Here is a 23,122-nt window from a genome sequence, read left to right on the forward strand (position 1 = left end):
CTTTTTCATATTTTTTCCCATAAAGAACATACAGTATGTGTAGTATTTAGGATTAGGTACCGTTTAACTTCTTTCACTACTCCTTTAGATTTAGTGTGAGCATCAAGACTTTTATTTTGCAATTATGTTTTCAATCCCTTAAGTTGACAAATATAAACATGTTTTCGACAAAACCCTTTATCTATTTAACAAAGCTCAAATGTTAATTGTTGTACAACTGGAAACTAAATGTTAAAATTTTAGATACAGACGCATTTCAGTCTGTACCAAGAAAGTATTATGGTATAATACCAAACCCTTGTAGGCTCTTTAAACATCTTTCTATCAGTGTGAATGACAAGAAAAAGAGTTGTAAAATTGTAGCTATGACTGCATGCCACAATCCCAGGGTGGTATGACCAAGCATCTCTTAAAGTTGAGACCAAATTTCCGATAAATCTTGTTGCTTAAAAAAAAGGATATTTCTTCTTCTGCAAATAGTCTCTTATTCTTAAACACACAAAAAAGAACTTGAAAGTTCATCAGCTTTTCTTATCTTCCACCAGCAGCTATTTTGAGAACCTGAAAGCTCTGTTTGAAGTGAAGAATAGCATCCTCGTCATGTTTTCTCCTGCAAAGCAATCCAGCAGATTTCCTGCGAAATCTGACCCGGTGGCCCACATTGTCACATGCAGTTCAGTGGTGGATGCAGGCCCAGTGATGTCACATACTGACTTCAGGTTAAAGGTGTAGTGAGAGAAGTAGAGGGCCACCCAAACAACAAACTAACAGGAGCGTGATTGTAAGGAAACAATAATGGTAGCTTTAGGCTAGTAGTCTACAACTACTGTCCGTGACTAATACTGATAAAATATCTAATTACAACCAATGTTTTGAGAAAACATGAAAGAAAAACTTACAATACGTGTTTCTAAATACTTAAGATTATGAAAAAGAAGTACATGCAGACGTTTAATAACTCGGTGTGAATATAAATCTAAATTTAGCTTTTTCATGTATGCCTTCCTCATTTCACATCATCAGGCTTAAGTTAGTCAATGATGGTCAAATACTGTGTCACAATTAATTCACAAGTGTTGATTTATTGATGTCACAGTGCTACATTCAGTAGTAACCACATATATATGCTAAATAAGATTCTACAGAACATTACAGAGGGCAAGAACACACTTTTATATTTTGAATTTGCAAACACGCATACAAGTATACACACAGGAATACACACACTTCAGGCTTTGTGGTACGTGAGTGAAAAATCCCTTTGAAAAGCATGTTATACTTTTGCCAGACCTTTGGAAATACATGTACAACAACCAGAGCTAACTTAAATCAGCAGCTTGCGGGAGGAGAGGAAAGGCTGGAGAAATAGAGATTGGGAGGATAGTCAAAAAGACAAATGCTTCGAGATAGTTTGGTGGTTAACTTCCTCACCTCTCAAATCACATGTGCCCACAATAACCTCAGACTAAATCCTCCCAGAGCTTTCTCTCTCTATGTTTCCCCTAATCATTTTCTCTCTGTGCTTTCTCTCTGTCTAAAATAAGATTGCTACACTGACTGCTCTGTTTGGACAGATAAAGGAAGGAAGTATGGACAATTAAGAAATTGATGTGTTGATGGCAGGTGGCTGTCAAAATACTCGACCTACAAAGGTTTTGCTGGTTTGTTAACTTTCTAGAAGGCCAAAATATCAGGTTCAGATTTGAAAATCTCATGTATTCCTTTAAATGCCCTGCGAACATGAGCTTGCATTTCTAACAATATTTTGACAGAATTTGCACTTATGGCCAAGTACATGTTACATATCTCAACCAGACATCTTAATAAACTACTGGACAAGTCTGAACAGCAGAGGGAATGAAAATGACTGTGGGAAAAGGAGAAGAAAGACACATAATTAAGATTGATATGCAAGCTTATACATTCTAGCAAGCTGATGTTTGCAGCTGTTGTACTGGGTTGAGTTGTACTTTAATAAGGAGGCGAGTGAGATGGGAGCTTCGAGTTGGCACACAGGGATGACTGCCTGACTGTTGAAACCCTGTCCAACATATTCCTCTTCTATTATTTCCTGCGGCCTCTTTTGATTATAACATTGTGATTGCTGATTTTATTTTAATCCAACACTTGATTTGAATGAAAAGCAATTGAGGCGAGATTCAGCACCTTCAAGTGTGGTAAAACAGTGGACAGCCCCCACTGGAACAAATTTCTGCCCTAACTAAAGCAGTTCAATTATGTTGGGAATGGGATCTTGTTCATAAGTGAGGGTATGATGCTATGTGTGTGTTTAAAGCTGGATTGGCGCGCACACTATTAGTGTTAGGTGTTGAACCGGACTGTTGTGGTGAAGGTGGAACTAAGCCTGAAGCTCTCATTTTACCCACCGGTATATGTTCCAACCCTCACCTTCATACATGAACTCTGAGTTGAGACAGAAAGTATGACATTGTTGATACAAGCAGCTGAAGGAAGTTTTCTTTACAGCTTGTCTGGCCTCATGATGCGTTCAGTTTTGTACTCTGAAGTTGGATTTCTGTCTTGAAAAGTCTGAGAACCCCACAGTACCCCGAGCAAAGCCAGCCTCAAAATCCAACATGGCTACTCTGTGCATCAACATTAGTGAAAGCTGTAGTATATAGTTTAATAGCACTTCTGTATTATTTGTGTGTCATTAAACCAGTCATACACACAGTACTGTCCAACTTCTACCTGTTCACATGTTGCTACGGTGTTTGAATGCTTAAAATACAGTGTAATGCGGTGTTCATCAACTGGTATTGCTAACAATGGCTAACCTGGCCAGCGCAAACAAACGTCTCAGCTGCTTGTCAGCTGCGTGGATTTTTCTGTGTCCTAAATTTCAGAAGTGTGTCTCCTGCTGCTAGGTACAGGGAGGGCTGATCTCGGGACATAGTGCCGACAGATTCAAACTGATAAATGGGTAAGTGGGCTGTCTGAACAACTTTGTGTAGCTGTAAAGAGCCTATATAGCCTATCTGATGTTGGACCGTCACTCAGAACACACACTACGTTGTTATCGTAGCCTATCCTACCATTTATATATAGCCTACTGATTTGATTAAAGCAAGACAACGTCGGCAGTATTGACTGCAAAATATGTTACAGAATATTTTGTTCTGTATGACAGGTGCAATATTTGAAAATCTTTTCTCTGAAATTTTGTATTACATTTATATCTACATTGATGTCAAAACCTAGACTTTCAAACATCAATATGTCATTTATTAATATGTAGTTGTGTCTAAATGACATATAAACATATTTTCCTATTCTATTTTGCCTGGAAACGCTTCCAACACGCTCGCGTGAAAAATAGGCGTCGGTTCTATTTCTCACGCCGGCAGTGTGTAAGCTCTAACCTGTTAACATGGGAGCCGAAATATAAACGGACACGCCACGCAGCTGACACGCTCGCGCGACACTTCCAGTGTGTAACCGGCCTTAGAGACACCAGCTGGACATCTACCTATGGATATACACCAAGCATGTGTGACTGGGAGGAAACCCTTAAAGAATCACACATGCATAAGTCTAAAGCTTGATTTATGGTTCTGCGGAGGCTCCACGCAGAGCTTTCGCCGTAGCCTATGTAAGTGGCCTTAAGTTTATATTTGTATGTTGGCGTGTCCGTCGATCTCTTTAAGAAAATAGCAGTGTGTATGTACCTGGAGAGTGTGTGGTAGAGTGAGTGAGTGAGAGAGTGATGGTGATTAGCCTCGGAGCGAATGCCAACTCTAGAGGCATAGTGAGAGAAACAAAGTGTTTCCCTTTCTGACCACGGTGGGAAATCTGTCGTAGGAAAAATGAACCCTCTCCTTGATTTCATGTTGTTTATAGAGAAGGAGGAAGTGAAAGGAAATGAGTAGGGGGAAATACACCGCTACCAAGCCACGCCGAGCTATGTGCGTCGCCGCAACGTGTAGTTACATTTTTCGAGAGGTGCACATCAGGCTACCGCGTAGGGTCCAGCATGGGGTCCATGTCTCCACGTACCTACATACGTAGCCACGGCGTAGATTTAATAATTAATACTACTATTAGAGTTCTGACTTACAGTATGATGTGAAATTTACCAAAGCTAAGCTAATACAGCGATAATACAGCCATAACTATTCCAACTGATATTACAAATAATGTGAACCTCTGAAGAGCAAGTAATGAGGAATGAATAAGAGAGATTATGATAAGAGAAAGAGAAACAGTGACTTGATAGCTCTGTTCTTTGTTCTGCATCAGAACTGTTTGCAAGTGGACATCCTGCTGCCTCACACACCTGGTACACATTACTACGTTTACTTTGCATGTGTGTGTGAGAGAGAGAGAAAGAAAGAAAGAGATAAAAAAAGGAGATGGACTGATGGACAGATGGAGGAGTTGAGTGAGGGCTGTAGTTCATTTTTAGTGAACTCCATCCCATGTGTGTTTCCAGAAATGAGAGTCCACTGATGATGTGACACAAACCATATGAGTTGGGGCAACATCTGCCTGGTGTGTGTTTGTGTGTGTGTTATATAATAGAGAAATCCTGGGCCCTATGTAACAAAGGAACAGCTAAAGCACAACATTCAATGAGGCAATGCTTACCTTTACCTTTATCTCCTTCTCTTATCCTAGCATATTAAGGCATTCACTAGAGGTAAAACTTTAGTTTAAAAACAATTTCATCCTTTTTTATTATAAATGTTTAACATTATTTTTGTATAAATGACAATGTCATGCAATCAATGATTTGATATAGTGCGCCTATATATGGAAGACTAATAAAATATCATTGCAGAGTATTTGCACCCTACGTGTCCTACGGATGCACTTTACAGTCCCCTATAAAGTTTGTTTGGTTTTGAACAAATGCTCCTGGTACTCTGAGAGTAAACCTTATTTCATGTCATGAAATTGCTAAAGAAATTATTCAAATATCTTGCTGTTTGTAATTGTTTTGTGCCATTTACAGTGTGAAAAAATGGATCACTGCAAGCTTTCAGCCTCCTAAGTGAAACAGATTACATGGGAAATTAAATTCATCCTTTAGCTTCCCAGTGCGCCACTTTGTGTGTGTGGGTGTGTGACTGTGAGCAAATAGACTGACTAAGTGTTACACGTGTTAAACCTCAGTGAGAACAAACTCATTCAGCACTGCTCCAAGTCTGGGTAAGGAACCAAAAAGGAGTTATAGGAAAAGTAAAACCAGTCCCCAAATTATTCTGTAAAAATCTCTGACAAAAGTTATTCAGTATGTTACACTGCCAAAAGGCTTTATGAGATCTGCAGTGGAATGTAGGTTGAGACTAAGTCACATTTTGTTAAATTTGCTTTATTAATAACCCTAAAATTTGGTTTATAAAGATAAGAAAAATGTAGCTCACCGGAGAAAACGTCTGAAAATAAATCTGTGCAGAGGAGTGTTTTCCTCCAACAGATAAACACTTCCTCCCCTCTGACTCTCTCCTTCTCTTTTTCTCTCTGCAGAGAAAATGGTCCAGACAAGGGCTGAGTATTGCACCTTAAAGGCATACTATGCAAGATCTGTACCTTAATATAACAGCTTCTAAGTCATTTCGATGGGAAACAAACTCGTAGTAGGGCGAATCATGCTGACAGCAAAGCAGGGGAACCCAGCAATGCAAGTTTGGGAGGTGGCGCCCCGCCAAATCTCGCGAGAATCACAAATTGCTTTACTGCTATCGGTTCTGCGAACATCCGCCAGAACCTTTTGGACATCGGTGACCAGCACCAGATATCTATTTCGAGTGTCTTTCAATATACGCACAACATCACAGACGAGACTCTCTCCGTTGATTGTTGTCGGGTCTAGAAGGCGGCGGAGACGGAGGAGGGAGAGGAAGCAGAGCGGGGGCGGGGGTCCGGTGTTATGCTAAGGCTAGTAGCCACCTCTAGCCACCTTCTATGCGTTCTATGTTTTGTGTTGTTGTGCTTGCTTGTTGTATGTCAGTTTTTACCACCACCTGCCTATACTTTGTATCACATTGCACTTTTCTGCTTTTTTTGCACTTCTTGTTAGACGCAAACTGCATTTTGTTGTCTTTGTTAAAGTTGAATCTAATCTAATTTACAAAGTTGTTGATTCATCCATTGTTGATAATAAGACCAAGGGGGAGGGGATCAGGCCGTGAGTGCAGAGACAGCTCTGCGTGAGTGGTATTTACGACAGTAACGGTAACTACAAGTACTCCACAGCGACTATAGGGGTAGCTGTTTGACAAAAAACGGAAACTGCATAGTATGCCTTCAAATTTGAATTTAAAAAGTCTTTGACTGTACAAGCAAGTCTTTGACTATACAAGCAAAGCTCTTTTCTGGCTGCTTGTGATTAGGCAACTTTTAATATTTCAGAGCTTTGGCTTCAGTTTATATTTTATTGAGATCAGAATCAAGTTTTGAAAATATACATTTTGTACAGTTTAGAGTTTAAACAGAAAAAGACACAAAAGACAAAATGACAGAGCACAACAAATTATACATAAAAGGCAAAGAAAAAAATTATAAATAAATAAAATAAGGCACACAACTCACTCACCCACCCACCCCACCCTGGCTTAGTTGGAATCATATGCATACATACTGTACAAAATATAACAGAACTTAGTCAGGTATATTCTTTACAATGTTCATCATTCTACGTTGCTAACATTTGCTAATTAGCACTCAACACAAAGTACAGCTGAGGCTGATGTGAATCAGTCAGTTTTGCAGGGATTTCAGCATAAAGAAAAGATTTGGACAGATTGCTATTTTGGCTTGACAATGGATGATGATGAAAGGTCGGGACACGCTAAAGTTATTAAAATCCATCCTGAGTGGAACATGAATGTCTGTACAAATGTAATAGCAATCCATTTAATGGTTGTTGAGATATTTCAGATGGGCCAAAGTGGTGGACCAACCGACTGACATTGCCTTCAAACAATAATCTGGTCTGTCTCTCTGCAGTTCATTATAAGCTGTTGATGGGATCTGTAGTTTACCTTTTTATATCAAAAATGTTACTAGAACGGGCGCCTGGGTAGCTCACCTGTTAGAGCAGGCGCCCATATATAGAGGTTTACTCCTTGACCCAACGGCCAGCGAAATCGCCCTTTCCATGTCACCCCTCTCCTTATTAAATAAAGGCCAACCTTATTAAACCAAAATAAAAAACATTTTGGATGTCATTCTGTCTCCAATGTTCAAGGTTTTAGCTGTCCTTTATAAATAAAGGCCTTAAATGCCCAAAAAATGATCTTACCTTTTTTTTCACTAGAACAAATTAAGAATTAATAGAATAGAGTAGAATGGAAACATGGGGATATTATGTATGTATTATGTTTCTGTTATATTTATGTTAGACTAATGAAACAAAAATAAAGTGGATTGTGCTCACTGTGTAATGCTCCCAAGGTGCATAATCAATAAAAACAAATAGCAAGCCTAAAATATCTCCCACATATCCTGTTAACAAATATACACACCTTGGGAGCATTAAACAGTGTTCGACTTCCTCTGCTTCATAATTCATTATTTTTGATTAATCTTGGCAATTATGCCTGAGGACTGGGATAGATGCTTTTCTGTTCTAATTTATTTTTGTTGGCCTACCCTGGTGACTTTTACAAATTGGGCTGTGTCCACTTTCAACAGACTGTAAAACGGTAAGAATTAATAACTCTGCAATTCAAACAAGCTAGAGGAGACACTGTGCATGTCTGTGCAGTATCAGCCTGTCTAAAAGGAAAATTGTGGTTTACACAGAGTCAGCCCCCACTGGCCAATTTCAGAGACTGTTGTTGGACGTTGGTTGCCACACTGGTATTCACACATGTACAACAGCAAGACACAAAGCCAAGGTAATAAAGTTTAGATGTGGTATTAAACTAGAAAATATTTTCTGTTCTCATTCTCTGTGTGTTTGTTGAACTCTAAACGTCAGGAATAGAAACAAAGGAAGGGAGAGAAGGAAGGATATAGATAAGATTGGGGAAGGTCAAAGGAGCTGTGCATGTTTGAGGTGGTGAGGGGGGTTAGGAATAGCCGAAGGTTGAGGTCTGATGTTTTGTTTGTTGCGGTATCCACTGCAATGGTCTGTCAGTGGGAGTTTTGGAGGGGGGCATGCTCTTGTCTGTTGTTGACATTAACCCCAGCTGACCTAAACATACTCACACTACTGATCTACGCACTGTACAGAAGAAGAAAACGCTCTCGCTCTCACGCCTGTTTCTTGCTCTCTCTACTTTGTCCAACTGTGCATTTGTAGCAAAACTTGGAACTGTTGCAAGAACTAAAATACGACTCAGGCGCACTTTCAGCTGTGATGAAGTTTTTAGGTGTGAACCTGAACGGAGAGTTCAGAAAACACATCAATAAGAAACCAGACAGAATATTAAAAGAAGTCATTAATATTGAGTAAGTTAATGTCAGGAAGTGAAAGGTCATGGTGGACAGATATTTTGCAAACAATTTTTGGACTGTGGCTTACACAACATAATTAATTAAACCATAAAATAGTTTCTGATCTCACATACTTTGTTTAGTGATCAAAACTTTTATTTTCCTCTCCTATCTGTTTTTTTTTTTTCTCCAAATACTGAAGATATTTTCCTGTTTTCATCTTTTGGCCTGTCTGATTTAAAACATGATGAATTGCATCAAAATATGGAGACCCCGTTTCTGTCTTATCCACAAACTGTCTGCGTGTTTGATTTGGGACCAGCGGTCTAAATCACCCACAGTAATGTCCAGAAAGCTGTAACAAGCAGGAACTGCTCCAGAGTGGACAGACTGGCAGCTAAAAATACATGGCATGGAAACTCCTCTTGAATCAAACAATGAATTAGCACACACACACACACACACACACACACACACACAGTAAAGCCTCCTGGCAGGCAGTGTTAAGTGAATAAACAGTGGATAATTTTTGCTCCAGGGTGGATGGATAATGGGGATATAGGGGAGGACGTTATTTTAACTCAAACACCACCTTTGCTATTACAGGAGTCGTGTGGTGGGTGTAAAGATTCCATACACAAGGGAAGCAAGAGAAAGAATCTCTCTCGGTCTCTTTGCCTCTCGAAGCAGAGACTCTGACTCTGTTTTTACTGTTGTTGTGTCAGCATTGTCATATCAGGATACCTCGTTGTGTGTTATCACACTTAAGGCCTTTTTATGTTTGTGCGTCGAATCGACGGCGTACCCCCACAGACCCCTCTGCGTATATGCCGGACCCTATGCCGTAGCCTGACGTGCACCTCTCTAAAAATGTAACTACACGTTGCAGCGACGCACGTCGCTCTGCCGTGGCTTGGTAGCGTTGCATTTCCCCCGACTCATTTCCTGGTTCTCCTTCTCCATAAACAACATGAAATCAAGGAGAGGGTTAACTTTTCCTGCTACAGATTTCCCACCGTGGTCAGAAAGCACAGGGGAGACACTTTGTTTCTCTCACTATGACTCTAGAGTCAGTACTCACTCCAAAGCTAATCGCCGTCACTATCTCACTTTCTCCCTCGCTCTATCACCCACTCCCCACCCACACACACACATGCTGGTTTGACGCACACACCAGCGCACAAGTATAAACATTAGACCACTTACGTAGGCTACGGCAAAAGCTCTGCGTGGAGCCTCCACAGAACCATAAAAAGGCCTTTATACGACACATAGCATAGACAGACAGACATGGAAATAGACAGTTAATAAGACACATAGACATGGAAGACAACACATAGCATAGACAGACAGACATAGACATAGACATTGACAGTAAGCATAGACATAGACATTGACAAATAGACATAGAATGTAAGCATGTTGACTTAATTTTGGCACAATCGGAACCCCATATTATACTATATCCACTTACTTACTAAATACACCAGTGACAGTTAGATGGTAATGTAGCACAAAGCAAACATACTGTTGTTACTACGAATAATTGCGTTTTAATGTACTTTTGTGCACTGATTTAAACTGTTGCACAGAAATTAGTTTGAGATGTGCCAGCTAGTCAGAAACACATATTTTCCATGGCCCCTTATACAATATGATGTCCAAAAAAAGCCATACCTGTGTTCTGTTTAATGTTCCACGACAGCCCTTTGGCCAGACTCATAATTTTAATCACTGAGTCAATGAAAAGAGATCAAAACATCTGACATTTGATTTTTTTTCATTGCTGTTTTTGCCACCAGTACCTTCTTGTTGTCTGGTATTATGCTGTAGTTTTGGGAAAGTTTTGTTACATCACTGGAGAAGAACTAGCCCCCTTTGTCATTGAATATTTTTGTTCATATTTAAAGACTTGAAATTCTGTCCCTTCAAGATCAACAACTTATTTTATAGTTACAGTAAAACTTTGCACAGTTTTTTGCCCTTTTCACTGCTAACTCTACTGTTTTTTTGGCAGTGCTGCACCCGCTTCTTCTCAAGTGCAAGCAATGAGCTTCACTAGGTGTAACATGAAGATGGTCCTCCCCAACCAGTAGGAGTTGCTAGTGCAGCAAAAATGACAAAAACCCTCACAGGCTTACAACGTCTTACAACCCGAAGACAGCCAATTGTGTTTGATAGAATGAACTACCAAATCAGAGTTAGGGTAATGTTGCCAGAAGTTTGAACCCTGGTCTTTACTCCTACATTGAAGACTCGGTTTTAGGGTTATGACTGGCTTAAAATCAGGGTTAGGGTTGGGGTTAGGCACAGATGGATTAATGTTTGGGTAAGCCTTCAGGGAATTGAATGCAAGTCAATAAAATATCTTTAGAAGTGAAGCAGTACAAGTTTGTGTGTATGAGTATTTACCTGCGCACAGCGTCTGTGGTTTTCACACCAAACCAGAACTTGGTCACTCTGGAAGAGACGGAGAGGATGAGGATTAAAACAAACAGAGATATAGAGAGAGCGAGAGAGAGAGAGAGAAATAAATCTTTCACAGACAAATCCTGCGTTTGACACATTCTGCCCACACTTGACCTATTTGTGTGAGACTGCTGTCTGACATACAAGGAGACAGAAAGCTAAATATTGTTCATAAAAGGTCACCATATAACCAGAGCAAACCTGACATGCAGACAGACACACACTCAACCTTTTTCTTATTTACATATCATCCTCAGGGTGCAAAATGACTTAACACACTGTGTTTGTGGTTGCTGAACCAGACAGAGACCGCGTCACTTGGTTGAGATGTATGTTTATTGTGTGTGTGTGTGTGTGTGTACAGTTGCTGCTAAGTGAGTCAAGACCACCAGTAAACATGGCTGCTATAACCACCGTGACAGAGGGAGACGTCATCTCATAACCATCCAACCCCTCATCCTAAAGTCCCTTCAACTTTTCAAAATGTTCTTCCATCCAAGAAAAACTCTTTAAAATAAACTTGTAATCATCCATACTTGGTATTGAACGCACAAGGCCACGCAGACCTGCTTTTACCTATTTATGTCTGAGCTACATGAGGTATTTTTTTTGTCATTATTATTAAGTAATTGTGAAATGTCATAAACAAATAATAACAAACAACCGATTATCAAAATTGTTTTAGAAGACATTATCTGTCAATTGAGTAATTATTTATTGTAATCAACTATTATTTAAGCACTGCATCCCATAAAGCCTGTTGGTTTCACAGTGTGGATGTTACATTAAAACTTATCTTTATTTAAAGTTAAGTTTTTATTTAATTTTTTCAACAGTCTTTGGGACATTTTGGATCACTTACTGTAAATAGTTTAAGTGCAGACTCAAAACCCTATCAAGTTTTTAACTTGAATTGGTGAGCTAGTCAGTCAGTGTGGAAAAACTGCTGCTCTTTGCTTTGTCATCATCAGCACAATCATGATGCCATCATCCAACATCAAAACAACTATTACAATACGGATGTGTGTGCAGTTGTGTATCTGTCTATTGTCATGTGTGTGTTCCTCCAGGGAGTATATGAGCCTCTAGTGTGTGTGTGTGTGTGTGTGTGTGTGTGTGTGTGTGTGTGTGTGTGTGTGTGGTTGTGTGTGTGTGTGTGTGTGTACATGTGTGTGTGTGTGTGGTTGTGTGTGTACATGTGTGTGTGTGTGTGTGTGTGTGTGTGTGTGTGTGTGTGTGTGTGTGTGTTTGTGTGTGTGTGTGTGTGTGTGTGTGTGTGTGTGTGTGTGTGTGTGTGTGTGTGTGTGTGTGTGTGTGTGTGTGTGTGTGTGTGGGATAAGCCCTCTTAACGACTCCTAAACCATCTCCTGAGTGTGCTGTATTTAGCCTGAACTAAGCTTATCTCTTTACACACACACTTTTCAGGGCTTCTCCTCTTTTAAGTAGTCTTTGTGCTGCTGGTATGATGAGGGTTAAGGGGTTAGAGTTGGGGTAACAGTGCAGAGGTTAAAGTTGAGAGATTAGGGGTTAAGGGCTTTCACGGTACAGAAGATATTGAATTGACTCATTCAGTCTTAACATTCAAAACGGATGCATACTGACTATTATGGTAAAATACCTGCTAAAGGAACTAAATTGCACTTTGATGTCTGAATATGAGGACTAATTATATTAACTCATAAGGCCTGTAAAGATGCTTGCATGTAGCAGCTAAAAGAAGTTACTGTCACTAGAACGGCCGAGGATTTTTCCTGAAGTGAGGACATGATTAAGGCTGTGACATAATTTTAAAGAAGTGTTGGTCTGACAGTACAGTTAAAAGCTTCTTTCTGACTGTAGCATGGGGAGGGCTGCCTCTCACAATTTTTGTAAATTTCTTAAACTGACAAACCATCAGTCATGCCTGCTTTCTGCAGAGACAAAAGACAGGCCATTGAGCATATGTGTGAAAATGGTCAGAGCTCCAAGTTCTCCACAAATATTATTTGCCTCATTCCTCTCATACTCTCACCCTTGTCCACTGCTACAGCTGCTTACTGTTGCCTCGGTTGACCAGCTGTTGGCAGCAGGGAAGAGGTGGTTAGTTTTCCAGAGAGGAGAAATCAGGAGTGAAACCAAAATCAGGATCAAATTCTGAACAAAGACCGCAACAATTTCATTCAGAGTTTACAACGCTTAAACTGAAATTCTGTCTGTGAAATGGTTGTTGGACATAACCTTGGGAGAAATACAAAGGTATGTCTTGCCCATGCTAGTATGCCTTCAAGACTTAAATGAGTATTGATGGGGTGGACACCTTTGACTTAACAGTAATCTGTGCTAGTTGTTAAGGGGGGATAATGCTGAGGCTGCTGCTTAACCAGCCTCTATAGAGATCGATATGAGAGAGAGAAGAAGAAAGCAGCAGAGCATAAAAGTAATGGTTAAATCTCTGATGAACATAGATAACAAGTCTGTGGGGAAGGATGGATGGAAAGAGGAATAGATGAGAGGAGAAACAGAGGAATGGCTGTCATGGTATCACTACAGAGACAGAGAAACACCTTCCTCCTCTGCCCCCCATTTTCTCTCTTTCCTCCTGTCCTCGAGGCACTTTCTGACTACGCATAACTGATTGACCTCTCAAGGGTCTACTGAATGCATGAAAAACATGGATGCAGGTCTTATAGTAGCAGTGTAACTCACTACTTAAGGGAGTTACACTGGTTGTTAGCTCTCTCAAACATTAAAACACGGTTGTGAATAATATAACTAATCTGTACTTTTATTGACACCAAGTCTCCCTCTGAATTTTCACCATTTTCACTTCTGGATCCACTATTATTTTTTTCAAAGACAAACTTTTGCAGACATTAAAAAACACAACTGTAAATGGACACATGTTCAGGACATAAACAGGTTTAAGAGAATGAAAACATTTGCAGGTTTAAGTGTTACATTTAAGCGTTACAAGCTTTGTTGGATATTCTACATATTCTGAGGTCCCAACAAAGCGTTGAATTTCATTCCTCACAAAACATTTGCAAATCCAATGTTTTATAACATTTTCAAACCTACACCATTTACATTTTATGTTACTTGCTGGCAGTCTTCTTCTTCACTGCCTTTGTCAAGGCATTGCTGCTTTCTGTGGCGCTTAACCGCCACCTGTGGATCAGTGGAATAATGTGAAAACATTGGCGGGATTGTGTGTTTGCATTGTACAGACAAACAAAACGGGGATCCACTCATGAAAACATTGCTCATAGTGGTCAAAAACTCCACAGGGTACCTTTAAGTTGCATTAGTACTGCAGAATTGGGATGCTGGGGGTGCAGCGGTGAAGCAAATTCCACCCTCAGATCCCCTTTCAGCTAGCCTGACAAGCCAGACCCAAATTACATTTGCTGCCGCTAGGGTGCATCTAGATTTCTAGGCTACCTTTCAGCATCAGTTTGTGAGGTTCCGTGAATTCTTTATGATGGAGTGATATCACGTACTGATTTTATTACTTTGGATTCTGTTACAAATTCCCCACATTTACCAAAATTTCCTTTAACAGTTGCCAAATGCATGTACCTGGACTAGTGGGGTTAATATGTAAGGTGAAAGACCAATATGTGTATTGGTGAGAGAGTCTTACAGCTGCATTGCAATCTGGTATAAGGTTGCTAGTAGAGAACAATGTTTCTACCGCTTTAAAAAATATATATAGATATGTCCCTGTATGACTGCTGAACAGTGGAACAACATGATACAAAATGGAAACATTATACACTGCTGTGGAATTAATTCAACAGACATATTGTGATTCTTGATTGCAATATTGCTCTGCTCCATCCTGGGTTGAACATTCTTTGTGTCTTTCATTTGTACCCAACTCTTCCTCTTAGTCTCTCCACATTGCTGTCAACTTCTGTAAAAAAGTCAGGAGAGGACTTAAAAATGACAGTGATGATATACTGTAGATGCTCCAGTCAAAGAACTGAGGACAGTTAAACATCTCCAGATTTTCACTTAGGAGATATAAAGCTGCTTTCCCCGCTGCTGGCCTCACATCTTCATCCCCTATCTTAATATTTTTCACGCTCTCTTTCTTTTTCTGTCTCCCTCGCCATAACATCCCCCTTTTTCTGTCACTCCTCGTCAGCCCCCTCTGCAACACACACATTAATGCATGCACACATGGATTTACACGTACACACACTGATCCCAAGTCAATTTCATGGGACATATTTGCTGTCAGAGCCAATCAAGGCAGTTGAGATGGGCCTGTGTGCCGTATGGCTATTAAACGGTGGTCAGAGTGGGGTTTCGTAGGGTCTCAGTGTGATGGTGTGTGTGTGTGTGTGTGTGTGTGTGTGTGTGTGTGTGTGTGTGTGTGTGTGTGTGTGTGTGTGTGTGTGTGTGTGTGTGTGTGTGTGTGTGTGTGTGTGTGTGTGTGTGTGTGTGTGTGTCTGCGGCAAAACAGCTGCACATGTTGAAAAAGTCAGGGGAGAGTAAGGGAGGGTTGGAAGAAGGTGACTGGAAGAAGTGAAAATAAGTTGGATGTGGAAGGCTGAGAGGAAATGGTAGGGAGGGAGGAAGTTGAAAAGAGCAGAGGGGGACAGACAAAAGAAGGTGAGAGATGAAAATGAATATTAGTTAGAGAGGAGACTGGAAAGGAGTTATGGATGGTTATGGATTACATGTAAATTGTATGTGATGTATTTATTTACAAAAGTATATTTATTTATTTGCTAAACCCATATAAAGAACTACAAACATTTTGGTCCAAAAGTTTATGTGCATTTTATGGTTCATGCACCAAAAATACTGTTGCTCACAAGAAGCCTTGCATGAAAATTATCAGGAGGATTTCCCTGTTGCATAAATCCCTGTTCATTTCAATTATGGATTTCCACATGGCCAGATTTAATACCAACACTAAAAACAGGGTTTTAAAACTTTTTTCTATCCTGGGATCTGCAAGAGAAATCTGTCTGAGCCTGAGACACTAGAGACCCGTCAGAACCAGAACTGACCCAAGGAGTTAGAAATACTTGCACTTAAGGACTTTCACATGGCTCTGATGACTGCTGGGTCCACAGTAATCCTTGTTGAAGAACAACAACCTGATATCACTGGATGCAACAGCAGGAAAGAGGTTGGGATACAAACACAGGCACACACACACACACACACACAGAAACGTGCACGGTCAACATGCATGCGCACAGCTGCACACACCCTTCAGTGTTTGAAAGAGAGTGAGATATAAATCACACTTCTGCCAGATGCAACGATAAAAAGTGTGTGTGTGTGTGTGTGTGTGTGTGTGTGTGTGTGTGTGTGTGTGTGTGTGTGTGTGTGTGTGTGTGTGTGTGAGAGAGAGACAGGGGCAGTGAGAGTGTGTGCACATATTATGTGTGTGTGTGTTGTGGTCAGTGTTTGTGGTGAGGCGCAGTAGAAAGTCTTTTTAACATGAGGCATTAACTCTGCTAATCACACCCAGATGACCAGAAGCAAACGTGTGTGTTTTGTGTGAGTGTGTGTGGTAAATGCATCATGACTAACTTCCACTCTACAGAATACGAAGTTCTTCCAAACAAAGTCCATATTGAGGTCTGAACCTTCCCGAAAGAAGCCCCTAATTAGCTTACGTGCGTGCGCCTGTGTGTGTTTCCGTGCACGTGTGTCAACGTTATGTGTTTGTGGTGCCCCACATCCTGTAAACAACAAGAGTCACAACAACGTGGTTGTGGTTGTCCCGAACTTTGCATTATCCGACAATTACGTCGGCATCCGTCTTTCTGTTTCGGTTCACTTCCAACAGCAGCAATGATGAAACTCCATCGATAATTGAAATACTCTAAATGATCAAACTAAAGGAATAGGAAACGCTTATTCTCCTTCTTTCCGCCAGAAGCCAGATAACTTAGCTTAGCACAAAGACTGTAAACAGGGGGGAAACCAGCGGAGACGTCGAGAAGGTATTGGTCCCGATTGAGAAATAAAACTGTGATTTGTAATTTTTTATCTTTTGTTTTGTACAAATTAAACAAATGAGATACAAGGTGTCAATTAGTGAGCTTAGGTGCCGGTCAGCGAAAAAAAGGCAGGCTTGCTGTTTCCCCCTGTTTCCAGTCTTTGTGCTAAGCTAAGTTGACCTGCTGCCGGCGGTAGCTTCATATTGCAGAAATGAGAGTGGTTTCCAGTGGGAAGAAGAATGGATTTAATTGCTCACGTATCAGATAGAATATGCCGTCATGGTTTTGATGTGGTAAAAGAGTCTTTCTTTCTGTCTTTCTCGCTTTCTGGAGCTAAAAGAACAAAGCCCTGCCGCTCAATGCTTTGCCATTCCAGCTGTAATTTATGGTCTTGGAATTTCTTGTCCTGGTTTCAGGTGAGAGTCACTCCTACGCTGCCACAATTTTATCACCATCTATCTCTGGTTCTGCTGATCAAATGACAGGGCAGTCACAAAGCCGCAGAAAGAGGTAGATGCTTTATCTCTGAGGTGAATCAAAGTCTTTGTCTCCTGCCGTCACCCACCCTTCTGCTCGTCTCTCTGCTTACCTATCTGCTGACCAGCATGTCAGAGCACACTTTTTTAGGCAGTGTATTAGTTTGTCAGGTTGTCCGTCTTCATGTATGTTTGTTACACCTGTCTGTTTGCGGCAACCTGGCTGCTCACCCTCACGTTTTTCTATCTCACCTGTCTGTCTTTGTGCTTGACCGCGTCTGTCTACCTGCCTTTATCTCCCCGTCTGTCTCTTTGCAACCTGACCTGACCGTTGTCTCTGGTCTTTTTCAGAGCGTGACTGGTTGGCTGACCAACATCTGGGCTGATTAGAGTTACCTACCGCAGAGCGGCTGGGACACACACACATGCACACGCACATGCACACACACACACACACACACACACAAACATGAATGCACAGGCAGTTCATTCAGCCTCACACTGGCCCTCAGCCCTGGCTCGAACCGCTAACCATCCGCTCATCAGCCCCACAGACCTGTGAGTGTTTAAGACACGCAGTCTAATCTGATCTTACACGATATGTAGAACAGCAATCCAGCACATCAGGTGTTAAAAAAAAAAAAAAAAAAAAAAAAAAAAAAAAAAAAAAACCTTTATTTTTTTTTTTTTTTAAAAAAAAAAAAAAAAAAAAAAAAAAACAATCTAAAAAAAAAAAAAAAAAAAAAAAAAAACACAACACAAGGGAAAAGTAGTGGAAAACCCAGAGGAGAAGCCGTAAGAGAGGTGTAAATAGAAAACTGGTGACTCACATTCTAGTGGCTACACACTAGCCACATACACACACTCTGAGAGAGAAAGAGCCAAAAACACAGGGTTCACCCAAATGAAGCCAGAGGAAGCAATGTGTGTGTTTGTGTCTTTGTGTCTGAGTGTGGTGACAGAGTAGGATGAGTAAAGCTCTTTTTGCCCTCACTGATGTTATAGTTACTGGAGCTGTTATCAAAAGTTTTTTTTTTTTTTTTTTTTACGTAATTTTCCTTAAATGAATGAATGTTCTGACACACAGTCTCTCCCGCCCATTAATCACTCTGTGTTCTGCTACACCGTCCTATAATAGGTTTAGGGAGTGATGCTGTTCCCCAGGATGTGGCTGAGAGGAAACTTGTTTCCTTGTTTGCTCAAAGTTTAGAGGCTCTTTTTAATTTGGTAAAGCACACAAAGTTTTCAGTGCCCCTTTATATACTAAAATGAGTTTCTGAGTCACACGCAAGGGTTAAATTGGGCCACGGCTGTCCGGGGCTCAGCACCAGCACATAGGCCTACACTCTCCTATCAGGGGACGCTTAACTTAAAACTTCAACACATCTTCAATGCATATATTTTTTATACTTTTCTCAGTAGGAAACATAGCCCTAAATGAAGTGATGAAAGAACTTGCAAACATCATAAATGTAATTGGTTTCCTTTTTGTTGCTGTCCATGGGTTTCTACCTAGCAGATTGGCGACCTTAGTCTGGGAGGCGGCAATGCACCGTAACACTGGTTGCCACCTGCCATTAAAATTGAAAAAAAAGAAGAAGAAGCAACCTCAACGCACTTGTCAGTCAGTCAGACAGCACAGATGGCAGAGATTGATAGGTGGATGGCAAGGTAGGGAGAAAAATAGGTCAAAAACTGACAGGTTTAAAGGTCCCATGACATGGTGCTCTTTGGATGCTTTTAGTGGTCCCCTAATACTGTATCTGAAGTCTCTTTCCCATAATTCAGCCTTGGTGCAGAATTACAGCCACTACAGCCAGTCCCACAATGAGCTTTCCTTAGTGTGTGTCATTTCTGTGTCTGTAGCTATTGAGGAGGAGAGGGGGGGGGCAAGGTGGAGGGTGGGGGTGTGGCCTTGACCAACTGCCACTTTTCTCGTTTGAAAGCCATGATTTCTCTCTTTCTCATGGGTGGGCAAAGCAGAGAAAGGGGAGGTAACCTTGCTCCTTATGACCTCATAAGGAGGAGATTCCAGATCGGCCCATCTGAGCTTTCATTTTCTCAAAGGCAGAGCAGGATACCCAGAGCTCGGTTTACACCTATCCCCATTTCTAGCCACTGGGGGACCATAGGCAGGCTGGGGGAACGCATATTAATGTTAAAAAACCTTGTAAAGTGAAATTTTCATGCTATAGGACCTTTAATATATATATATTTTTTTAACAGAATTTTAATTGCTCTGCTTAAACAATGTTTTGCTTTTACAAAATGATACTATAACTTTAACGCAAGACTGTTTGCGGCAGGTTGCTTCCAATCCAATGGATTGTTCCCCAGTGAGTAAAAGTGCATTAAGGATCGGACTAATCGAGTGAGTTTCTTTAAAAACTACTTGTTTCAAGAAGTTTCATGAATCAACCTCTGTGTTCTTAACAGCAAAGGATCGGCCTATTTTGTTTCAAGATGTTGACACTCTTAAAATCTTCCTGAAACAAATCAAATATAGTATATAGTGTAAGAAATGTCGAATAACTTCAGTTGTTTTAATAAAACTATCTTAGATCCACCACATCCATCAAGTGGGATGACTAAATATTTATTTCCTTTCTGGATTATGAGATATTTTCTCAACAATTGAGAACTATCCATAACAAGAGAAATATCCATGTCAACTAATGGCAAAAGTATGACAGAAAATACACTCACACACGCAATTAAGGAGTTGTATCAGGATGGAATGCAACATTTTGTTCACTTAAAAAAAAAAAACCCAATTAGAAAATGAACGTCTGGCCTGTTTGCTACCTCCCAGTCAGTTGGTTTCATTTCCATCGCTGCTGTTTGATGCTCAACATTTGACTACTGCACTCCACTACATAAAGTTTAACCAAATGTTCCCTTTCTCACACCTCCATTCCCAGAAACCCCACCACACACACATCTCACTCTGCCAGAGAGTCATCCAGGGGCCACCCTCATTACCCAATGCACAGGTGTCAGGAGTCTATTCTGGATGGACGAGGACCAGACCAAACCTTCGTTGTATACATGAACATATGCAAACCTGCACACACATCTTTCTTCTACACACTTCAGAGCCACTGGGGCTGAACTCTTTGGTTAATGACTTTCCCACCCACTACACAGCTTGCACATGTTGAAGCTGTTAACGATAAGTGGCTTTTCGAACTTGGTAACGTCCTAATGTCCCCGTTAATCTCACATTCCTCACTACAAAGGCCACAGAACATGGGCCAGCGATTTCACTGAGATGAGTAATTTTGTCAACTATTATAAACTAGTAGGCTACCCAACATTTTTCAGGGTCCCTTTGGCCCTGAGTACTGACACGGGGCAACTATGATCTGAGCAACATCAAAACATTTCTCCAAATCTTTCCTGATGAAAACCCTGTTGGAAACAACTCACTATTTAAAGTGAGATCACAGTTTCTTCTGATTAATTATTTAGGCAGCAAGTGTACACTGTAAGCTGATCTAAAATATCTGCACAACATGGAATTTAGTGGCCATGTTGTTTCCCTTAAAAGGAAAGAATGGCAAGCTTTATTAAAATATTTGGATGATAACTACAATTTGTTTTAATATATTTCTCCAGCAAGAGTGACAAGAGTGACACAACTGTGAATGGGGGTTAGAGGTGTAGGAATATCTGGTGTGGCTTTTTTACAAATCAGACCAAATATAATTATCGATGTTGTATTTAATGTTGTAATAATCTTTCATGATGCAATTTAAAGTTAGAGTAATTGAATTTTAATGTCTGTTGTTGCATGCATATCCAAGAGCCATTCAGCCATTTGTGCATACTGCTCTATCTGACAATTCACTGAGAGATAATTATGTCCTGTTATGAAAAAGTACAAACTTCGACCTTCTGATTTATTAAGCCTATCAATTTGACTGAAGTCGCTCATGCCTTTCACCGCTTCTGTTCCTTTCGTCCTTCAGTATCCCCCTGTGAAATATTTCAGGGAGATAGATAACTCTGAATATTTAAGCAAATAGCCTACAATCAAATAATAAAATTGCATTAAGCAAAGCTATGTTAAGCGACTATTAATACCACAAACGAAATTCATGACCTCACATATGGATTAATACAGTTGCAGAATACAGTAGCCTATTTTGTCAACAACACATGCCGTGATCGCAACTGTACAAATACAGAAAATAGCAGTAATGCACATTTTAAAGAAAGAGTTTAGAGGGTAAAACAGTATAAAGGTGTGCAGCCTAATAGTCTTTATATTTGAGGAATAGCCTACAGTTTACTCACTTTTGAGGGTCACATGTTTGAAGTATCAAACTAATGTAATTAGACTAGGATGTAAGTGGTAAATACCATCGAAAACCCTCAGTCTTGGCTGTGTGTCTTTTTATGTTACGACTTCTCATTTATTTTGTATGCACTACTGGTCATGTTGACCGCGGACTGCAGGTCATATTTGACCTGAGGGTCGGTAAACACTCTCAAATAAGGGACAAAGTGGCTAGATACCTGGAGGTGTCTGAAGGCGGCGGTTAGCTGAGTCATATGCAGAGTGAGGCACCTGGACGTGCATCTGGCGCTGTTGATTTTCTCCTGCACATCACCCTGCTCGGGGGAACTCCTGCGGGCACTAGTCACCGCCAGCACCGCGCACAGGAGCACCAAAACAGCCCGACAAACACACATTGCACCGCGCGGAAATACAAGAACACGAAATAAAGGGACGCACAAATAAATTAAACGGCAGACTTTCCTTCCTCGTGTCCGGCTCCTCAACGTCTTGCTCTCGCGACCCCTTAATAAGTTCAGAATGAAAACATCTGAGCGCTGCTCCTGTCTGCGCGCGAGCAGTGAGCGGAGCGGCTCTACCCTCCTCTCGGACACTCCCACCACCGGTAGGCTACAAGTGCGCCCACGCGGAGTTATAATGGTTTTCAACCTAATTATCCTTATCATCGTCATCATCATCATCATCATCATCATCATCATCCTCATCACCTCTGCGATTTCCATAACGTATTCCTCCAATTAGTCTCTTCATCATGATCATCATTATTATTATTATTATTATTATTATTATTATTATTATTATTATTATTATTATTATTATCATCACTCAAACGCTCCCTTCTCTTCACCACTATCAACTGTCTCTTTTCTCTGATAGCATCCACACTGCAGTTTTTATTTTTATTTTTTTTTAAAATCCCCAAAATATTAGGATCGAGTTATCCATTTATTTTGTCAATATCACTCTGCTCATGGGTCAACCAGAGATCAGCACCCTGGCGTAAGAAGACTTTTTTTGGGATGTCACAGTAGGAAAAGCCAGGTGTGAATGATAAAATAAATGATGGCTGAATTCCATTTAGCTGCTTCAGTTTCAGGTCCTGATAGTGTTCCTGATAGGGCTCACTGTCACACTTTCATGACTTAGTGTGACACTTGAATATAACAAAGACATTGGTAACGTACCATGATCATCATCATCACCATTATAACCCTGCATACCAACAAATCTAAATCAAAATCCTATAATAATCTTCTTTTATCTTACTTCACTGGTGCTCATGCAATTATGCATCATTATCATCATGTTCATCATCTTTATTCTCCTTTTTCTTATCACCACCCTCACCTCCAACATGATGTGGATCTTTAGTATCTTCATCTTCATTACTGCATCATCATCTCAGTAATCGTCATTACATCATCATTACCTCGCCATCTCACTTTAAGCTTCATCATCATTTTTTTTTTCTTGCCTAACCTTTATCATCTTAATCATCCACCATCTAATTTCCTCATCGC

General features: G+C 40.5%; 1 protein-coding gene across 1 annotated transcript in view; it reads right to left on the bottom strand.

The window, feature by feature from the left end:
• anos1b (anosmin 1b) overlaps positions 1 to 22,192 on the bottom strand; it is a 43,762-nt gene extending 21,570 nt beyond the window's left edge. Inside the window, exons 1-2 of the mRNA XM_039811837.1 lie at positions 21,821 to 22,192; positions 10,819 to 10,866 (exon numbers count right to left, since the gene is read on the bottom strand). Of these exons, the coding sequence (XP_039667771.1) occupies positions 10,819 to 10,866; positions 21,821 to 21,997 (225 nt within the window). The 5' untranslated portion in view covers positions 21,998 to 22,192. The remainder of the gene's footprint in view (positions 1 to 10,818; positions 10,867 to 21,820) is intronic.
• Positions 22,193 to 23,122: the final 930 nt, after the last annotated feature.

Source organism: Perca fluviatilis, chromosome 9 (assembly GCF_010015445.1).
Source record: "Perca fluviatilis chromosome 9, GENO_Pfluv_1.0, whole genome shotgun sequence".
NCBI classification, from domain to species: domain Eukaryota; kingdom Metazoa; phylum Chordata; class Actinopteri; order Perciformes; family Percidae; genus Perca; species Perca fluviatilis.